Source organism: Corvus hawaiiensis, chromosome 3 (genome assembly GCF_020740725.1).
Source record: "Corvus hawaiiensis isolate bCorHaw1 chromosome 3, bCorHaw1.pri.cur, whole genome shotgun sequence".
In the NCBI taxonomy this organism is placed as follows: Eukaryota; Metazoa; Chordata; class Aves; order Passeriformes; family Corvidae; genus Corvus; species Corvus hawaiiensis.
This window is the reverse complement of record NC_063215.1, coordinates 110,254,205-110,274,834: the sequence shown is the minus strand read 5'-3', so window position 1 is coordinate 110,274,834 and position 20,630 is coordinate 110,254,205. Positions and strand designations below refer to the sequence as shown.

The 20,630-nt window shown below is 39.5% G+C and overlaps 1 protein-coding gene across 12 annotated transcripts in view; it reads right to left on the bottom strand.

Annotated features, from left to right (window-relative positions):
- EHBP1 (EH domain binding protein 1) overlaps positions 1-20,630 on the bottom strand; it is a 211,459-nt gene that overhangs the window by 90,460 nt on the left and 100,369 nt on the right. For all 12 annotated transcript variants that reach the window (XM_048296582.1, XM_048296572.1, XM_048296576.1 and 9 more), the window contains one exon: positions 17,988-18,171. In XM_048296582.1, the coding sequence (XP_048152539.1) occupies positions 17,988-18,171 (184 nt within the window). The remainder of the gene's footprint in view (positions 1-17,987; positions 18,172-20,630) is intronic.

Sequence of the window (20,630 nt, the reverse complement as noted above, 5' to 3'; positions counted from 1 at the left end):
TGAAAAATGAAGGAATGACAGGCTTGAATATTCTTGCTTTAGTTGCCCAACAGAATGAGCATTATTTAAGCAGTGTGAAGGCAGATTGTTATCTTTACCTCTCTGAATAGTACCTTATTCTGTGAATAGTCCCCATGGAATAACAGCCACTACTCAAGGATTCAATAGCTTAATGAACATAACAGGACTGGCACAATCTGGAGCTTAATTTGCATGCAGTTTGAATATTTTTGCTTTATTAGTTTCATTTCAAAATAAAAATACATGTAAAAGTAACAGCAATTCAAGTGCCACTTGGCTTAACATATATTTTTCCAGGAATTCTTACACTATTCAAATTTGCTAATTGCTAGGACTTGTTCAGCTAAAAGGAGAAATACATGTTAAATTAAAATATCCTTTTTGTTTTATAATATGTAATTAACACAAGCTTTTCTAGCTTCAACACTGTCAAATCTATCCTCTTGAAAAATACACACAATTTTCATGCGACAAATTAAATTTGGTGTGGTTATGCTTTTAGCACTCAACAAGTAAAAGCTTGTAAATGAAAAGCTGAAGCATAAAGGTATGGCAAGTCTCATTTAAGAAATTAAAATCTTTGAGAGAGAGGAATTCTCTCCTGCAGAACTCAAGAAAAGCTGCTAATAATTAAATACTGCCTCTGATTAACACTTTACACTACATGTTTATGTTGAAAGTCCTTGTTTAAGCAGATCGTGATACAAACCTAATCAAATCACTGTATTTCATTCTCTTATGATGCCTGGCTAATAACCACACAACAGTTGGAAACTGTCAAAATATTTTACAGCTCAATTGTAATTCCCATCCAAGTCTAAGCATGTAGTAATTGGGCGTTAGCCACGTTCCAGGGGTGTTACAGCAATGCACAGCAGTCAGATCTTCTGGGTTTCATTTTTTTTTAACACATGTGAAACTCCTAAATGATCCCTAGGATCTACTCCATAAAATTTTGAATTAAATATTAGTACACTGTCCACAGAGATAGCTTTTTTTCACTAGTTCGATGTAGTATTTATATTAACATTTTAAAAATTAGCTTGATATTTGGAACTATAGAATTTGCTCATCAACTTTTTTTTCCCTCTTGGTTTAAATTCCCTAAAGAAAAAAACCACCCTGTGAGATAAATAAAAAATAAACACTTTGAGCAAAACATTATACAGCAAATATTGTAATATTAAAAGCTTTGAGACAAAATGCTGATTTCAACTTCAAGGAACAAATTTTGCAGATCATATGTTACAAGGATTATTCCAAGCTGTCTTGGGGTGACTTTATAATGTTGTATCCCATATCACTGTTCTATGCCCAGAAATTAATTCTGTGCCTTTCTATGCCTTTAAACTGAGCCTGAGAGGGGGAAGAGAAAAAAACTGAGCAAACTCTTCAAAGCAGTTTTGCAGTTTTGTTTTCATGTTTCGAGGACACAGAGAGATACAGACTCCTCTTGCTTCTAACAGCAGTGGCAGGAGAGGAAGGAAACACTCAGCTTGCTTTCTTTACAGCCAGCTTTCAGCTCCTTTTCCTCCGGAGAGTTGAACTTTGTTTTCCTGGGACTCCGATTTTTCCCTTCTTCCCCGCTGGACAGTTTCAACATCAGAATACATCGGGAGGACTTTGTGCCGAGGCCTTGGCCCTGGATGTGGGCCCACCACCCCATCCCAGCTCCAAGGAGGGAGAGAGAAAGACTACGGAAGGACTGAAATTTTCCCAGGTTTTCTCTCAGCAGAGCAAGAGGTTTTATTATTTAGCATTATTATCCTTTTCCTGTGTGTTTGTTAAATAAATAGTTTTTTTCTCTTTCACTTTCCTTCGAGGAAAATTTATTTTTTCCCAAACCTGGTGGGGGAGGGGTGGTTGTAACCTGCCTTCTCTCAGAGGATATATTTCCAAATTTGCCCAAACCAGCACAAATAATTAGGTCACAAGCTCAGAGAGAAAAGAAAGGTACTGCTACAATAGGGTGATGTGAAGAACCAGACAGGGTTTTCAGCATGCACTATTACACCTGTAGTGTGCACAATACTCGTGAGCATCGGATCCAGATACTGGCCTGATGGGCTTTCCTGAACAGATAACTCCATAGGCATTTCTGATTGGAGTCTGTATTTCTAAGGCAATACCAGAGACACAGATTCATGACTCCCTGGTCTTTCAACACTGTTCCAATCATTAATCCATGCATTAATTGTCACTAACACCCAGTCACAGGCAGGTGACATCACTGGATCCCCAATACATTACTGTCCATTGGATTAAAATCCTTAAGAGGAATTATGCCTTTGAGCTTCCAGAAATGGAAGAAAGCGTTACATTTCAAGTGCCTTTTGGACTGAATTTACATGGCGTGTTAAATAAAATCAAGCATTCCTGCCAGGTTCTCTGCTGGTCCCCAGATGATGCGATGATTAATATGTTGGGTGCGAGCCGCTTGTGATTCCAAACACTCATCTGCAGACAGAACTAGGAAACACCTGGATAGAAGGACTGCACCAGAAGACTTCAGTCTTTCCATCAGTTGTTAGAAGGAGCATCGGGGGAAGGTATCAACTGCTCTGTCTTGTGCTGGGGGATGAGATGAGATTTATCAGAGAAGCCCAAGGAGCTACACGGGGTGAATCTTCAGCCAGCATGAATGCAGAAAACTCACACTCGAGCCTCATACATCATCTTTAACATGTCTGATCATGTCCAGCTGTTACAACATGTAGAGCACTTATCACTCACACATCTCAGTCTCCTGCAATACTTTTCACTGCTCAAGCACCTCGGGATAGGTGGAGGAGGGAAAAGAAGCGAGCCTTCATTCCTACACAGGAATTTCCATGCTTTGGGAAGTGTAAATTAGAGCATTACTACTAGTCTGACAGTAAGTTTGCTAATAAATGTGTAGCAACATATCTAATTGCATAATGAGAGATTAAATGATTATGACAGTCTTTGAAATGAGGAGAATAAAGAGAAGAGAAAATTAATGTAAGGGAGAGCTCTGGTAACACAGCAAACTAGCTGCAATTTTGAAACTTTGATAAATTTATAAAAGACAACTGCTCTAAATAAGCTTCCAGTGGAATCTATAAAGCTTGTTCTGAGTTAGTTCCAAGTTACATGACCTCTAAAAATTATTTAAAGGATGAAGGACCCATCATCTCAAAAACACAAGTTTTTCACACTTCTAGGCAACACTCAGCAGCAGAAGCATCAGCCAAGACATGACTGGGAAACAAGTACAGCAACATCATTTGATTAACACCTACCTTACCTTTAAAGCTGTACAGGAGGGGAGTTCAAAGAGCAGTTTCCCTACAGTTACAATAAAACTTAGAGTACTCAAACAGAAGTGCTGAAGCTCTAGTGGGAGAATGATGAGTTGATAAATATTATAGTGTGCATGCTGCTTTAGTCATAGCTTAGGTTCTCAATGAGTTACACCCACATAAGTTGGTTGGGGTTTTTTTGCCACATGCAAATACTTAAAAGTCATTTAGCAATGATTTTTATTTTCTTAAAACCTTGGAAGTTTTAGGTGCTGGTACTTAACAAACCCTTCTGCAAGCTTGGGAGTGGGTGGGAGGAAGCAGGAAGGGGAGGGTACTGGACTCTCAAAAGAGGAGAGACAAGACTGGTAGGCAAGACTGGTCTCACTGATCTCCCAAAATCTCTTTTGCAGCTGGTAGAGCCTGGCTTTTTAGAAGATTCTTCAGAGGAAAAGTCTAAGATGCTCCAAGCAGCCTTAAGGAACACTATCTCTGTCCCTAAGTTATAGAACACTACAGAGGCATTTTATGTCCTAAATCAGACAGAAGCAATGTATTTGTAACTAACCTCACTACAAAAATAGGTCAGTTCTTATGGAATCTAAACCTACAACTCATAGCCCAACTCATCAACCAGTTTTTAAAAGAATCCTCTGAGAAGGACAAAAGGAAAGGAGACTATAGTAGGATTTGACCTGTATCTTGCTCTCCTTTTACTCAATAAATACGAAAATATTCCATTTTAATTTTTTTTAAAATGTGAATCTATTTTTCAAATAGTTCCAAGCAGACATGCATTTTCCAGTGTCATTCAGATCACCTGGTTGAGGATCCACACAGAGTCCATTACTCATGCAGGGATAACAGCAAGAAAAATGTTATGGAGTTTAAGGATGTGAAATTGCTAAAATCTGGTCAGAAAATAGGCCAACTATATGATCTGGCTTTCTATTAATTTTCTTCTGTATTGGGCATGAAATATTGGCAGAGCAACTGTCAGAGAAAGTGAGACTGAGATGATGAAGGACCAGTTACAGCTTATCTGTGCTCAAAAAACACCAAAACACACAAACTCACACAAGACCCAAAATCCAGAGCAACACATTTTATTTGTCTGGGGACTAGTCATGGTACTGGCTTCCTCCAAAAAAAGGAAGGAAACACTTTTCCAAAAGAGATGAAAGTCCTCTGAAGCAAACCCCTTAATGTGCCATGTGTTGCATGGGCTCTACAGCTCTTTAAATGCTTGCAAAAAAAGACAGGTTGTGATTTTAAATCAACCATTTGTATATCCAAGGAGACCAGAAATGAAGAACATTTGGAAGAACACTTCAAAAATGTGGAGGCTCCCATTGGAAGTACCTTCTAGTTATTCCCTATTACTCATACCTATGCCACATTCTGGTCCTACATTTGAAAATAATGCTAAGTATGTAAACATAAAAATAAGATACTGCCCTAAAAGAAACCTTTTAGCAGGTAAAACCCCAAACATATTTTCTATAAAAGCCTAATCTTGTTGCTATAAAGAAATGTAGAAAGAGTTAAACACATTTGCAGAGAAAACTCCTTCTGTGAAAACCCCTCAAAGGCAATTTTTCTTCTTATATTTTTTTCTTTTTTAAATCGTAGTGGTAACATTCCATTAGCATTTTAGGTAGAGTGGGAAAGCTGTGGTTACAGTTATAACCACATTGAGCATTGCAACAATATTCGGTTTGCCATAGTTTTTTATATGTAAGCCTATTGACTGGGTTCTGATCTACACACCCATGTCTCACAATGAAAGATTGAATCCCATTATGTTACTGAGTCATTGCTGTCAATGACAATCATGACAGACTACTTACCAATAGCACAGAAGGCCAGAAGAGCACTTTAGAAAAGCATCAATTCTGCAGCATTGCTTTACAGTGATAAAAACAAAGCTTTTCACAGAGTTCCTTAGAGCACTTTGGCAACGTTAAGAAAAGGGCTCATGGTGTTACAGAATATGGGTGAGTTATGAAGCAGATTCTAGGACAAAACACTTGAATTACGATCTGTTAAGCCATCTGTATCAAATTGCTGTCTGAATTCACTTTGTAGAAAGCTTGCATGCAGATAATAAATGTATATTTATTATACATAAAGGTATATATATACAATATTTATATATTGTTATAGATAAAGGTATATATTATATATATATACACTTTTTTATATAACCATAGTAGTAAATATACTAAGATACAAGTTTGTACATATCTCAATACATAAAAAATACCCCAAGCTTACTTAAGTAACAGAAACATGTTCTGACTATGTGTTTAAGTAAAAATTACTTTCATTATGCTCCAGAAGCATAAAATACAAGGCAGCTAATTGGAAAAAACCAAAGAAAACAAAAAACCCATTCTTTTTATTTGTAGTTATTTACGGTGATACAACATTTTAGGATACTTTAAAGCTTGTTTGGCTGAGTTGGATTCTAAAGGTGTATTTGCCTTGAAGCAAGCCAAGAAACATGACCTTTGCAAGGCTTTAAGATTACAGTTCCTTGTCTCGAAGGTGTTTGAAGTGAGGGAGAATAAAGATTTCACCTGGCCTACCAAAGAAAAAGAGACTGTATCTTCCCTGTGTATTATCCTTCCAACATACAAAAGACAGCTAAGGGGTTAGAAACAACTCTAACCTGCCCCAGTTCACACTCATGGCACCTTGGGTGGAAAGATTTTACTGCTCTGGAACATAACTGAGGGTCAACTAAAGGACCTCAACTTCTCCCTGCCTTCAGTGGACTCTGCATTAAGTCTCAAGAATGCTTACAAAAATCCAGGTGTGTAATAGTCAGCCTCCAAATGTTCTTTCAAAATGTATTTCTCTGGTTCTGCTGTGTGCCTGTGACAGCCTCTCCCCCATTTGTGCAGGCACAATTTGAGCAGTTATGTACACATCTGCGAGCTTAATGTTGGTCCCCACACTGAGCGCCCAGGGAAATAAAGGCGACTTTCCACAGCCACAGTGGGCATTAATCCACGACATGCAAGCAACAGTTATGTGCTCCTGGTGCTAAAGATGCCAGGCATGCATATGAAGTTGCTCCTAGTCTCAAAATTAAACATCACAGGACCTTTACCAAGGTAACAAAAATTAGTAATGAAGCCTCCAGTACCCAGAGAGCTGTGTTCTTCAAGATATTCCATCCCAGGTAACAACAAGGGTTTTGGGGGTAATTTTTGGTTTTGGTTTGTTTTTGTCTGTTAAAATACTCCTTATTTTGGGGACAGTACACATGTTACAACTGCTGAGTATCCTGTGGCATGGCATCAGCTGGTGGGAACCCACAGCTCACCCCAGCAAGCTCCTCTAAAGGAGAATGGGAAGAGGCAGGATAAGATGTATTAGAAGATGTTTCACCAGGCTACATCCTCTGAATCCAAATGATTTTCCCCCTGTGAGAGACTGCCCTCTCAACACCATAGCTCTCTTTAAAGTGGTGTAAGCATTTAATCAGTGAGTGTTTAATCAAGCTTTTAAATAAAGCTGAACTAATATATTAAGCTCACCGATATTTTTCAAAACATTTACAATGTGATTTCCTTAATGACTTTAGTTTCTAGCTAGCCCCTTTAAAGCCCTTTCATTGAGCTAGAGCACATGATTTCATTCACACTTTAAAAGCTTTTCCTATGCATGCTTTTCAAAGCTGATTTGTCTGAATTAGACACGTGAACGATATCTAAATTTTCTGCATTACTCATTACTACAAACTATGAAGTATCATTCAGGGGTTAACACAATGATCTGCTAATCTGCAAAACAGCTCTTGTCAATAATGAAACTAAGTAAAATACATTTGCATGTCCTCTTTTTATTGAGATAAAAACAAATTTGGTATATCTAATGAGACATAAAACTACTTAAGTTATATCAGGAAGAGTTCTTGCTGTAAATACATTTTTAGCCTTTTTTCCCCTTTATTCTGTAACAGTCTCTTTATAGAGTGCTTGCACTGTATTTTTTTTAGATCCATCTATATGCTTCTGCACAGGATAAATCGAACCCAAAAATATTAGCAGGATCTTGATTTTGTATTCAAACAGCTGATTCTCCAGCAAAAAAAATTTTCCTGCATACTCCATTTTTGTTTTCCTTAAAACAACTCAGAAAAAATGTGAATCTAAAAATATGGTACATGCCACAAACCCCTCAGACAGCTCATATAGTGACAATTGCAGAGAACAGAATTCTGCTGAAAGAATAGAGAGAAATAGATTTAAAAGGAGTCAGTGAATCAAAAAACCCTGCTTTCAGCTTGATGCCAATAAAAACCAGAATCACTCAGTTCCTTTGGATTGTTTTCTATTTATTTTCTTTTCTTTTATGTGGTTAATATTTTAGGAAATTGTTGGGTTTTTCCCCCCCCTTTTTTTGTCACCACAGACACTCCCTTTAGGCAATCGTGCATCAACAATCCTCCCACGTTCAAAGTCGGCTACATCTGTTGCTCTTTCCCATTGTTGAAAATTCCTGCCTTAATCCTATTTGACTTTATTCATGCAAAGGTCATCCTGAATTCAACAAATGGAGGAGCGATAGCAGGCACACTGTTGAACATGGCTAAAAAATGCTGTTGTAGAACATGCAGCTAGTGTGCCGGCACTATCGCACAAGTACTCGCTTTATTATGCAGCCTCTTGTCACCACAGCTCTGTTGCAGTATGAATTGGCAACATATTTCTCCTTGCAACTCAGGAATACAACATTTTCCTTCTAACTGGCTTGATTTTCTCTCCTTTAAGAAGGTTTGTGCTTAACTTGCGTTTGCTGGCAGGTATGACTGCAACATACAGAATTAAGGCTTGGCTTCTGGCACCTATGGCTTCCCTTTTTCTCCTGGATTTTACCTCTAAGCTTCACAAATCTATTTCAACAACCTGCCCACCTAAAACTAATGGTGATCACCATTTTAAATAAATTAGCCAAAATTCTATCTAAAAATACTTCTACAAACCAGGGTAGAACAGCTAATACAAATACCTCATTTTAGGGCCATCACTGCACTGTAGATTTGCTTACAAATGCCATCTATTTTGGTTTTAGACTTATTTTTCTTTCCCAGCAACAAAAAGCATTCTGGCTTAGACCTGATTTATTCCTATGCTTAAGTATCTGACCCAAATCAAAGAACATTTAGCAGGAACAGTGAATTAGTAAGCAAACCAAAGTTAACTATCAGACTGATTTATGAAGGGAAGATAATTATTTTTGTAATACTTCCATAACTCATCATGACAGAAGGAAAGGAATATTTATTCATGCACACTTATTTCCAATTTGAGGTGCTTGCCAACCACGATGAACCAAACCCATCCCTCAGGCAAGCAGAGAACCAGGCACATTGTTAATGTGCTCCTTTCACTGAGTGCTGCACTAGGGGCCATGGATGGGCCATGGATGGTGGAGAGAGCACCCAGGACTTTATCTAAACCAGCCCCAGCATAAAGCTCAAGGTAACAGCTAAAAGTCAAATGCTACAATGTCAGCTTCTACAAATTGTGTTGAGGTCCTTGTTAGCTGCAAGGGAACACTGGAAAGAATCAAGTTTTCAATTTAAAAGCTGTCCTGCACTCTGCCTGTGTGGGTCTTGTTAAGGAACCTGATAATAAGGTATCAAAACTGTACAGAAAAAGGATAGATTTTATCAGGTTTTTGTTGCAAGATTTTGAGGATTTTTGTTTTGACAATGGTTTAAAAAGGTCTTAGGAGAGGAGAAGTGTTCCTTCTTTCTTCTACCTTTTAAAGAGCAAAGCTTGAACTAAACATGAGTCTGTGAAGCCCAGCATGAGAATCAAAGTCCTCCAGGTCACAAACCACAGGAAGGCAGCCCTCCAACACCTACATCAGGAGCCCATAGCCTTGTGCCATCTGCCTGACTCCCCCAGCTCCCTTCTGCCAGAGAAGTGAAGGCAAATAACTTACAGGAAATAGAATAAAATAAAAGGCCCTCATCGGGGATAAGGATTTTCAGATGACAGAAGCTGGCCTAGATCTCATTAGAGCTGACCCAATGCAGTTGTCATGCAGATGTTTGGGCAGGCCAGGACTGCTCCATCTGTCCAGCCAGTGGCTGTGCCTAATCCACTTGTCCTCTGGGAGAGAAACCAAACACTGCCATGGAAGCCTTGATATTTAGGAACCATAGCACTCCAGAAACCTCAATGCTTCTGCCAGCTCCTAACTTCTTCCTTGCATTTATGCACCTCAGGGATATTTTATGGATAGGTTTCAGGCAAACGTCTTTGGCACCTCCATGAGGAGATGAGTCCCCTCCCCAGTCCTGCAGAAATGGGTGCAATGAGAGACTTGTCTCAAAAGCAGCACTGAACTTGGTTCACATGCCCTGCTCTCCCCTCTGGGGATCCCTCACTGCCATGATCCCCATCTCTCTCTCTCTCCTGGGACTTCAAGCATTTCATTCACCTCATAAGGGGGGAAGTTAGAGCCCAGAAAAGGCAGCATGAATGTTCCCACAATCCAAAGGCCTTCTCCTCTCTCCTGATCTCAGCAGCCTTGAAGTTATTCCAGAATCAGGAGAAGAGTTTTATTTGACCAGTGTTGCACATGTGGGTAAGACAGACTGTTGAGCACTTCATTCAAAGAAAAGGAAAGTCTTACATAAATCATCACATATATTTATATGGGAAAAATCAAAGAAATTCTCATGCCAGTGTCATTTTTGAAAAAATATGAAATAAGTATTTTTTGTTACAGTTTGCCTACAGACAATGGTGGGTGCTGGCATTTCAATGACAAATAGCAACACTATGTCACACTACATATCTGTTGGCTTTTCCAGTTTCTGCCAGAGATGGATTTTGTTCTCACAGAATAGTGCACAATCTTAAACTTCCAAGATGAAATAAAACATATGAAATTACTGCAATTACATATCTAAAGAGTGTATTTCCACAACAACTGAAGTAATATTTTATGACAACACATCTGAGTTCTATAATTTGTAAATGTAAGTTAAATTTAAAATATGAAAAGTGAGGTCTGGAATGTCATAACTCTGGTGCAGTTACCAAACCTTACGTGCGCAGACATTTTGCAGAAGTGGTAACTGGCGCAACTCAGAACTGCTGCAGGCACTGACAAAGCTTCCATCCATTTCAGTAGGAGCTACATTGCACCAATAATGCACAAGTACCTTAAAGAGCAGTTATGGAAATGACAGAAGCAGTCAAACATTTATCAACCTGAACACTATGTATATTAATTTGCAATGAAAAATATTTTTCCAGGACAGCTCTGGAGACCCGTTGTCTGCATCCCCACTACTAATTAAGAGCCTAAAGAAGAAACAGTCAAACACCTAAGTAGCAGCACTGAAAGCTGCCAAATCAAGTGTTCAAAGATTGTGGTTACAAATACATTTTTATTAGTACCGTTTGTATAGTAGCATATATATGTTTTCGAATAAAAACTGAGGTCCACAAAAGAACCCACCTCCAAATTATTGTAAGCTAATGCTTTTGAGTCCTCAGGCTGAATCACCTAAGACCTGACCTTACAGAGAACTGTTTGTTTTATGATAGTTCATGGGACACAAAACAGCACTCTCTCAGCTGCATGGCACTACAGTCAAGCCAATAGCTCTGTTAATTTATCCGGGTTGGATGCAGCTGTGAACTTGAGAAAAAAGAAAAACAACCAACAAACCACCACAGTCCAAAATCTGGTTCAAGAGATTAGCTTAGCACCACACATTAAGGAATTCATGACACAGGGAAGGATTCATTCTCTGCTCCTGGACAGCACTCAATTGTCACAGAAAGCAGTGCCTTTAGCTGGCCCTTGGCTCAGCACACTGCCTGGACTGGCTCTCTGCAGAACAGCACATACAGTGTGGTGTGAGCCACCATGTGAGGACGTGTTTCCATCTAGGTAATACTGCAGCTTCTGGGACAAGGAGAGAAGTAATGGGCTGAGGATGGAAGCAGCTCAGCTCTGCCTCCAGTCCCGGGCATAACTCCTGCTACAAGAACATTTGGGCAAATTGCTGAGGGTTTTAACCCCCAAATTCTGAAGGAAGCATCTCTCTTAGAGATAATGTGACTATAGAGCAGCACCTACATCTTTCTGACAGCATGGGCATAAGATACCTCAGTCAGAAGGGCAGAAAGCCACACACAGAACATGGAAGGGCTTGGTTTCATCTATAGTCTTGATGTCCAACAGTGGGTACTTGTTGGCACCAATCACGGAAATAATATGAAGGCAATATAGTCAAGTTCACAAACACCTTTTAAAACTCATGAAAACAGTAAAAAGAAATTGCTTAAGTACCGAATTTAAAAAATGGAGCCTCTTTTATTCTTTAACACTTGAAAAGCTGCAAGTTGAATGACTTGTCTGTGCTTCCACATGATTATCTCACTATCTCTCTGTTCATATTATGTGTGCAGCTTGTCTTTCTTCCTATTAAAAGAAAAAAATATCTTTGGGCTGCATGCAAAGGCAGATTTTCTCAGAATGCCTTTTTCTTTGCTTAAGTTGATAATAGTTGACATCTTCCAATTCTATCCAGTGCCTTCCAGATCTTCCTTGGGCTTGAACCATCTGTCTACATAGGGAGTGACAAAAGATCTCATGAAAAGGAGCTGTACAATTCCTTTGCAGCAAATGTGAAGCTGAAAAGGAGTAAAATCATTGAAGAAGATGTTCCAGAGAGCTGGGGAGTCCTTATGTGAAAGGACAACTGGAGATACTTTTGATACCAAGAGATAGTGAGTGATCTTTATCTCCCATTTGGAGTTTACTGTCATTCCTCCACTTGGTTCCATTACTACACCTGTGTTTTAGGATGAAATTTTCCTACTGTTTGGTCACATAAGGTTGATAATCTTGAGGTAAATAAAAGTGGAGAAAACAAGCAGCTGGAGACTTTAGGATCTCTGATATCTTGGGAGCTGTGCCTAGTGCTATATGAAATGTCACTTCTCCGCCTTCCACCAAACCTACCTGAGTGTTTTGTGCTCTAGCATTTATTCTGACTTAGAATAAATAAGAAGGAGAAACAAAAATTACAGGTTTCTTCTTGTTCCCTTGAAAAGTATCTGAGAATTTCTCTTCTTTCATAAGGAATTAATTTGTACTCCCTTTGCTGCTTGAAGGACAAACTGTCTATCAGGTAGAAATTTTTCTGGACAGCCTGAACATCCTGAAGCATTGCAGATACACAGCAGATTACCAAGGATACTGGATGGAGATGGGTTATTACATATCATGCAGGAAAAGGATTCTGTATTTCCTATAAATGTTTCATCAGAGCTTAAATGAGCTAGCTTGTCTGGCATGAGAGAGCAGATTATTACCTGGCATGCAAAACAATTAATTTTAGTTTTAAAATGAGAGACAGAGATAGCTGAAACAATGATGGTGACAAACAGAGATGTTACTATTGGCTTTGGACTATTATGTGAATGTGCATTCTCCTCTTCCACCAACTTAAAAGGCCATCAAAAATTCTTGTCTAAAAGCACCAAAACCAATTCCTGTGTTTTCATGACTACCAGCAACACCATGCCTTTCATAAAGGCAAGAATGGTGTATACAATAATGATAGCTGATTTATCATCCCATCCTGATGCCATACACTTTCATCAGTTGCAAGGCATAACTAAAAATCCATTCAAGGTAAAGTTCAAAAAGCATCTTGCGGTCTGATATCAATTTTATGTCTGTTCATATAATCATGTATTGCCCGAGAAACATCTATCCCCAGGATGGAGTGCAGGAGTTGCATTTACTGAGAGATTCTGGGCAGGCAGCTGTGAGATGAAGCTCTGAGAGCTCCCAAATTCCAGGCTGGCAGGTCGTCAGCCAGCAGTAGTTACTCTGTAATGTGGTGGCTGATTGACCAGTGGTACACTGACCTGCCGACCCACAATCAGAGCTGCGACCGGGTAAGTTTTACACCACTGACGTGTTCCCATACCCCTGTTACCGTTCCCCTTTTTTTCTAGCTTCTTAGTTAATAAAGAAAGGGGAATGTAAAGAGGGAGGGAATGGAAGCCCCCCCCCCGAGAATTGCAAATTTTTAACTCTGTTTAAAACTGTAGCAGAAACACCTGCCAACCAACACTCCATTAGGAAACCCAGCACTTGTCCCACCACCACCCTCTGGATGTTCCTGATACCACTGGCAGGGGAGGCTTGAACTGTACTGCAGCCAAAAGAAACCCTGGCAAAGACTACCCCCCTCTGTGAGAGCATCCATACCAGTGTCCAGAGAAAAATCCCCTGAAGCATTTGAGGACTTGTTGGGACGATGGCTTATGGGTGTTTCTGATTGTTTTTGTTGTTCCATGTGTGTTTGGTTGTTTGGGGCGTCCGGTTCTGGGATCTCTGGGGGAGGCCTTTTTAATTAATACAGAAGAGAGAAGTTGTGGTGGCCGATTGGCCAGTGGTACAAGAGAGAGAGGGCTCTTGGTAAGACAGTCTCTGGTGCCAAAGACTTTGGTTATGGTGAGGGAAAGGAGCCTCTGCCAGGATGCCTTCTCCAGTTATAGTAATGAACCCCAGTTCTGCTTCCCTGGTTGGCTCCTGGTGTTAGCCACACCCCTGTACTTAAGCTCAAACTGTCACATGTTCAGGGTCATTTCACCTCTGGAAACCTTCACAAGTTGTAGCAATAAACTGCTCTCTCTGGAACTCTATGCAAGGACCCTTCTCAACTCCTTGCCATCGGCTTAATATTACTGAAGCCATCCCTGCGTCTATGCATTCACGCGTGTGAGCCACAGAGCCGGAGGGGGCTCGGTAATACTGTAAGGCATGTGTTTAACCAGCACAGGCTTCCAGACCCTGAAGACAGGACAAAGGACTTGAGACCAAGCTGGATTCACCAAATATAACATACCTGCTTACTTTCAGGAGGTTAATGGTAATGGCAGAAACCTGATGGATTCATGAGGCATCAACTGGAGCCTTGGCTAAAGTCTGGCAGTAAACTGAATGCACCAAATCACAAGAAAAGCCTCTCTCAGAATTGTTTTCTGAAAGTGAAGGGCATATGCTGTCCATCAAAGGAGTCAATGAGTAATGTCAATCCAGAGCAAGATTTATTTCTTTTAACATTTAAAAATTAAACATTCCCTATGGTTGAGATTGCTTACCTGTTTCCTCCAGTTCCCTAGTAAATAATTCTTTACCTCCTATATAAATTCAGAAGCATTCCTGCTCCCTCATTCTCACAAAGACAATAAAATCCTTGATTGTGCAGAGACACATTGCTTTAGCTTCTCTACCACGAGACATAGTTGCCAGCTCTGGGACTGACCTTTCTTCAAATAAATTCAACATAATGCAGGGAAGAGAAGAAATGCTGAAACTGGCTGAGACTTCACCCTGCTGAAGTTCGTATGTGTATTTTGTAATCAGCTAAAGCCAACGATGACCACTGATACGCATGCTATGTACTGGTCTGATACCACATTTTGAGCTTGAGACCACTTTTTTTCCCACAAAGTCAACAAGTGGGGGAAATTTTAAAAGTCTCTATCACCTCTGTGAAAGGCAGAACCTGGTTATGCAAACCAAGTAAAGAACAGTAACACATGTATGACAGTAACAAGCCCTACAAGGCTTTAGTTGGGCTTGACAGCACTGTAGCAGTTTGATGACTGAAGAGCTTAATTACAGCTTTGCACTTTGTCAGACTCACCTAAATAGAGTCAGCATACCATAGTTTTCAAGTCATTTGAGATGATTAACTGTGGGGTAACTCCAGATCTCAGACTTTGCATTTTAAGCTCTCTCTGATGACTCAGATTAGTTTGGAGGAGATATGCAAGACAGGAGAAAATTAAGATACTCCTTTAGGAAGTGTGAATAGATAAAAAAGCTTGAAAGCAAAACTTCCTCCAAACTCAGACATGGCAAATACTGTGGGCTGAAGAGCTGGCTGGATCTTTACGGACAGTTAGGCCCTACCTTATCTAAGAGAGATAACTGACCCTTCCTCACCAATACAGCTGACAGGGGATCTCCAAGTGACCAAAAGGGCCTGCTCAAGGGCAAGACATTGAAGAGGCTTGGAAAGGGTTTGCTGCTACAGGTAACTGAGTGCTCATCACTTACTTGCTGGTGTGTAGATGGCAATGACAGCATTTGTGTTTTTTGGATTCAGCCAATGTGATGAATGCACGTGAAGGAAAAATGAACACCAAATACTCTGTCAAAGACGTGCAGAGGAGCTTTTGGAATCCTTTTCCTTGAACTCTAAAGTTCTAATATTAATGCCATGTTTGTGTAGTTTAAAGATTAGCATTTCTGCTCCACAGACATTTCCTTTCACAGCAACCAAGACAGGGAACTGAACCTGCTGCAACCACTTAGCCTCTGGTGTAACTCCCAAAACTTTCACTGCACAGAAAACTTGGACAAAACACTGAATGAGATACATGATTCAACCTCCCTTTACCTAAGTTTACCTCTATAGGACTACTCCCCTACATTAGGGCATGTACTAAGTTCATGTTTGTATAGTGCCTATACCTTTGGATGGAAGTTTTTCTGGAATTGCTAAACATTGTCTCTATCATTGAGCAATAAACAAGTGATTTGTGCCAACACTCCAAATCCCACCTGGGCACTGTTTTGTACTGTGCTGTGAGAAAACAGTTTCTTTTCTTTTAAATGCCAGTACTTTTCCAAATTTCAAAAAGCATTCCAAGTAAAGTGCTTTTGATCTGAGTGCAAAACAATTCAAGCACAGAAAAAAGACTCTGCTTACAGAAAGCTTTCTGCATTGCAAGTGACCGTACAATATTTTAACACACCCACTCAGCAAAACTTTCCACTGTAATATAATGAACCAGGACACTGCATCTGCTTTGGAGCCTTCCCTAATGTCTCCTATCCTCCAAAGTCCTGTTAAAAAAATTAATTAAAGCTTTCCTATAAAAGAGCATGTGAGCACAGAGCTCCACCTTCCCTCCCAGCCCTAATGAAAATCAGAGTTTCAGTACATGGACCTCTGCTGATCTCAGCTGTGCCTCAGGGTCAGAAAGGTGGGCAACAAGCAGGCAGGCACCAAAACATTCACCAAGTAACACCATGCACAACAGCAGGAACTACTTGACTGTCCATAACAGCACAGTCCTCTCAGCGAGTTCAATCCTGAATCTTTTCTTAATCAGTTCCACCTTTCAGACACTCTAAAGCTTCATCTAGGGCAGACAAAAACTACAACAACCAAACTCAGTAGTAACATGTTATTTCAGCACAGTGAAGACATGCATGAAGCAGAGAGACATATTTCCTTGGATGCGTATCTGTAAAAAAACACCTCTCAAACAATGAGCAAGGGGGGGCCACAATTTCCACCAAGCAACCTGATAAAAATCTCCACAGATGTCTTTTCACAGCCTGGTAGTACCAGAAAGATTTGCTTTGGCCATTTTGCTTTGACCTAAGGGCCAGACTCCACCAGAAATCAAATGATGTGTCGTATTTCATGCAGAAACTCATGCAGAAACACCAGCTAACAGGGCTGAATCCCATTTCAGAGCATTATAAAACTGCTGTGCTTTGATTTCATATATCCCTAGTTGTGGTTTTGCATACAAAGAATAACTTGTGAAGTGTACTTGTGGTCTTACTCCACTGTTTTGTTTTGCCATGAGCAGACATGATTAGATTTCTGGTCCCATACTCTTTAGCCTGAGTAAGTGGTAAAATGACAACAAGATCAGAGCCTGAATGGACAAGGACATGTGAGCAATCTGGCTGAGTAATTATGCAATGAAATGATAGGTATGACAAGTAGTTTCCCTCAATTCTGAAATGCAAGTACAGCAGCTCTGATTCAAGGCAAACCAGATGATAATGTGCACACATTGGGCAAGACACACTGGAAGGGAGGCATGGCATTCTGTCCTCATCTTCCTACCTTTAAAACAATGTAGGACATTCATTTCTAAGAAAGGTCCATTAACTCATATTAATAAATGCTTATTTCGTTTAAAGAAAAAGCACAAGTGGTGCTAACTGCTGAAACACTGGAGTTGAAATCCACACTGACAGAACTTGGCTGTTGTGGTAATAAAACACCCACCCCTCAAATTACCTCTTCCAATGAAATTGACTCTCATTTTCCCAGGAAAACATAAATGGATATGCAGCATGCTTAGTCTGGACATTCCTAGTAAACAGTTAACCTGATTTAAACTAGACTGTCTTTTTTTTAATTACTTCAACATAGCTATGGAATTGGACATATATAAATCCCAATACAAATAAACAGTATCCAGTACTAAGCTTTTAAAACCCAGATTTATGACAGAAATTTGGAGACAGACTCTTCCACAGGGGCAAGGCTTAGCAGCATTAAAATAGATCAGGACAAAGCACTGTTCAACATGATTTTCTTCCTTCTCGATGGCATATCCAGCTGTCCTGTAACATGGGTTACTGGAAGATTCTTTTCTTTGAAACTGCAGTTGCTGATACTGTTGTCATTAAATCCTTAAAGAAAAAATACAAGCTCCTACTGTTGCACCCTCCCTATGAACCAAGTAAATAGAGACAAGCCAACACCTTATTGAGTACAGGCAAAGTTTTTAACATGCCTGCAGAAATAAACAGGATGATTACAATGCACAGAAAGGTATTGTTATGAACAAAGATGAAATTTTGGTATGAAAAGCTTACCTTAGGAGAGGAGGAAAGCTCCCTCGATGCAGGAATTGCTGACATGTTCTCACCCATGCCCATCTCCGTCTTTGGCAAGAGGTTTGGGGGTTCAGGAGCCTTTCTTTTCATCTTCTTCTCTGGTTCTTGCCGAGCAACTTTAATTAAAGCAGGACTTGATTTTGGTTCATAAAATGGATTTGATCTAATTAAAAGAAGGGAAACACATTTCTTTGCTATCTCCTTGGAAATAAAACCGAAAATAAGACCTGTTTAAGAAAGCCAGTGACTAAAATGGTTTTATTATCCCACATAAGAATATATTTTATCTTTATATGCTTTTAAATACTACTTTTTCATACAATTGAAAAGTGAGTTACAACAGCTAGAGCAGCATTATTTGGTCATAATTTCCATAATTTTTATAAAGTCCTGTAAATTGCACAAGTTTTATCAATTGCATAAAGCTAACTCTTCAATTATACTTTGCTATCTATCAAAGAGTGATCTAATTCTATGACAAAATCAGTAGCAAAAAATTTGAGTGAAGCTGCTGGGTGTTTAACACTGTAACGAACAGACTAAAGAAAGCTCAATTAGAACAATTAAGAATCAGACCACTGGTACAGTTGTGCTCCCTGTAGAGGCCTCACTCTTGGCTGTCCAGGCTTGAAAATTCTGGCCTCCATGGGTACACCATCAACCTCGAGTGTATTTCAAACTGTACTTTACAGGCACCACACCATTTCCGCTTAGGATAAGAGAATAGTGTAAGAAAACCCCATCTGACTTGCACATATCTCTCTGCGGACACCAGTAGGCATCACCTGTCTATTTTGAAAATACTTTTTATAACTAAACCCTGTTTTAGAACGTTACAGAGCAAACATCTTCCACCAAGTATATGCAGTCCAAAGAATTACCCTTAACTCGGGTGTCCATGTTCCAACTCTGCATTTGTATCACCCTAAGTAAATACCACCACAGCCAAATTTTGCCAAATTTTATGTCAGCTTGATACATCAAATATCAATCAATCAATAATACATCAAATAATGGCTTGTTCTACACACTTAGTGGAGCCAGCAGTTTTGTATCCTGCTAAGGATACTTACAGGAATCTTTTATGCAGTGAATTATTTCATTATTAATACTATCTGCTTTTCATACTTTGCAATCCAAAATAGGACAGTTAGTTATGAAATGGATACATTAATTTATTATTTTCTAGTCCCTCTTTCCCCTGCAAGATATATTTATCATATATCTCAAACTACGATTCCCAACAATCTATCTGCATACAGTTATTATATGCAGTGTAGCCAAGTACAACACATAACCTCAGTCCCTTGAAGTCCATTAGAATTCAACTCTGGATGGAAACACTAAAGCATTAGATAAGAGTCTACCTAGCTAGATCCATTTACAAATCCCCTCTCAGGATGAGAGTCAGGAGCTAGTACACACTATTTTTTAAGAAATACAACAGCAGTGAAAAACCAGCTATTCATCCAATTGCCTTCCACACAACATCAAATTTCTCTCCTTCATTTGTACTTTTAGTATGAGAATGTCTTTCAGTCTCATAGATAAACTTTAGTTTATTTTAATGCAATTTACAGCCATCCTATTTTCACTGAGAAAAAGCAAGCAATTAATAACCCACACCAGAGAAAAGAAGCCTACTTTTGAACGGCAAAGTTTACCAAAGCACATAAGTGAAAATCAGGCATAAAATCTCCAGACCTTTCTAACAATCTGTTGCTTCTACTCCTTACAGAAAAAGATATCCAACTCCTGAAGCAAAAGGAAAGACTAACACTAAAATAATTCATTTGTTGACTGAAGGCAACTTTCAGGTGTTCCCACTTTGCTGACCATCAAGTGCAAAGCCACCAGCGCAATCAAAACTAAAGGCAACCAAAATAACAAGTTAAATGGAAAGAGAAGGGTGTTTTCCTTGGGAGGCAGTAGGAAAAGGAGGTATTCAGGCTGGAGTGGAGAATGCATCCAGCTGTCAGTAGCTCTAATTTAGCTGACAGCCCAGCTCAGCTGCCTTCAGACACCAGAGAGTTCAAAGGGAGGTGAAAATGAAGATAAAAGAGATAAAGGCTGAAGAACAATGCATTGTATGGGACAGCACAAGGTTTTATTTAGTTCAACAAGTTAGCCTTTGGAACAGCCAACAGGCACAGCATGTTTGGCAGGAATTTACCTCTGAATTAGAAAGGTGTATTTGTAAGGTGTTAAAATTGTTTTGGTGTGAGAAAAAACCCAACACCTTATCAATGAGAGTAAACAGGTTTGGAAGAACCATCTTCTGAATTTTTAAGCTCCAGAATTGCCCATGCTGCAGGTGCCATCCTGAAGAAACGTACCCACTGTACCCACCAGAAGGAAGTGCTAAAAGGAGAGAAGCCACTGCTCTTTTTCTCTAGGGAAGAACGTACTTGAAAGCCAGACTAAACCCTCACATTTTGGTCACAGACACAGACATGGACACATGCTACCTTCTACCTTCCTCTCAGCACTACCTTTAATTGGTCTTACAAATATGGAGCAAGATTTTTGAAAAATTAATGTTAATACAGAAAAAAAAAGACCAAAATGGTTCTTTCCTGAACAAGCTATAAAGTTTAAAGTCATGAGCATCTGATATACGTA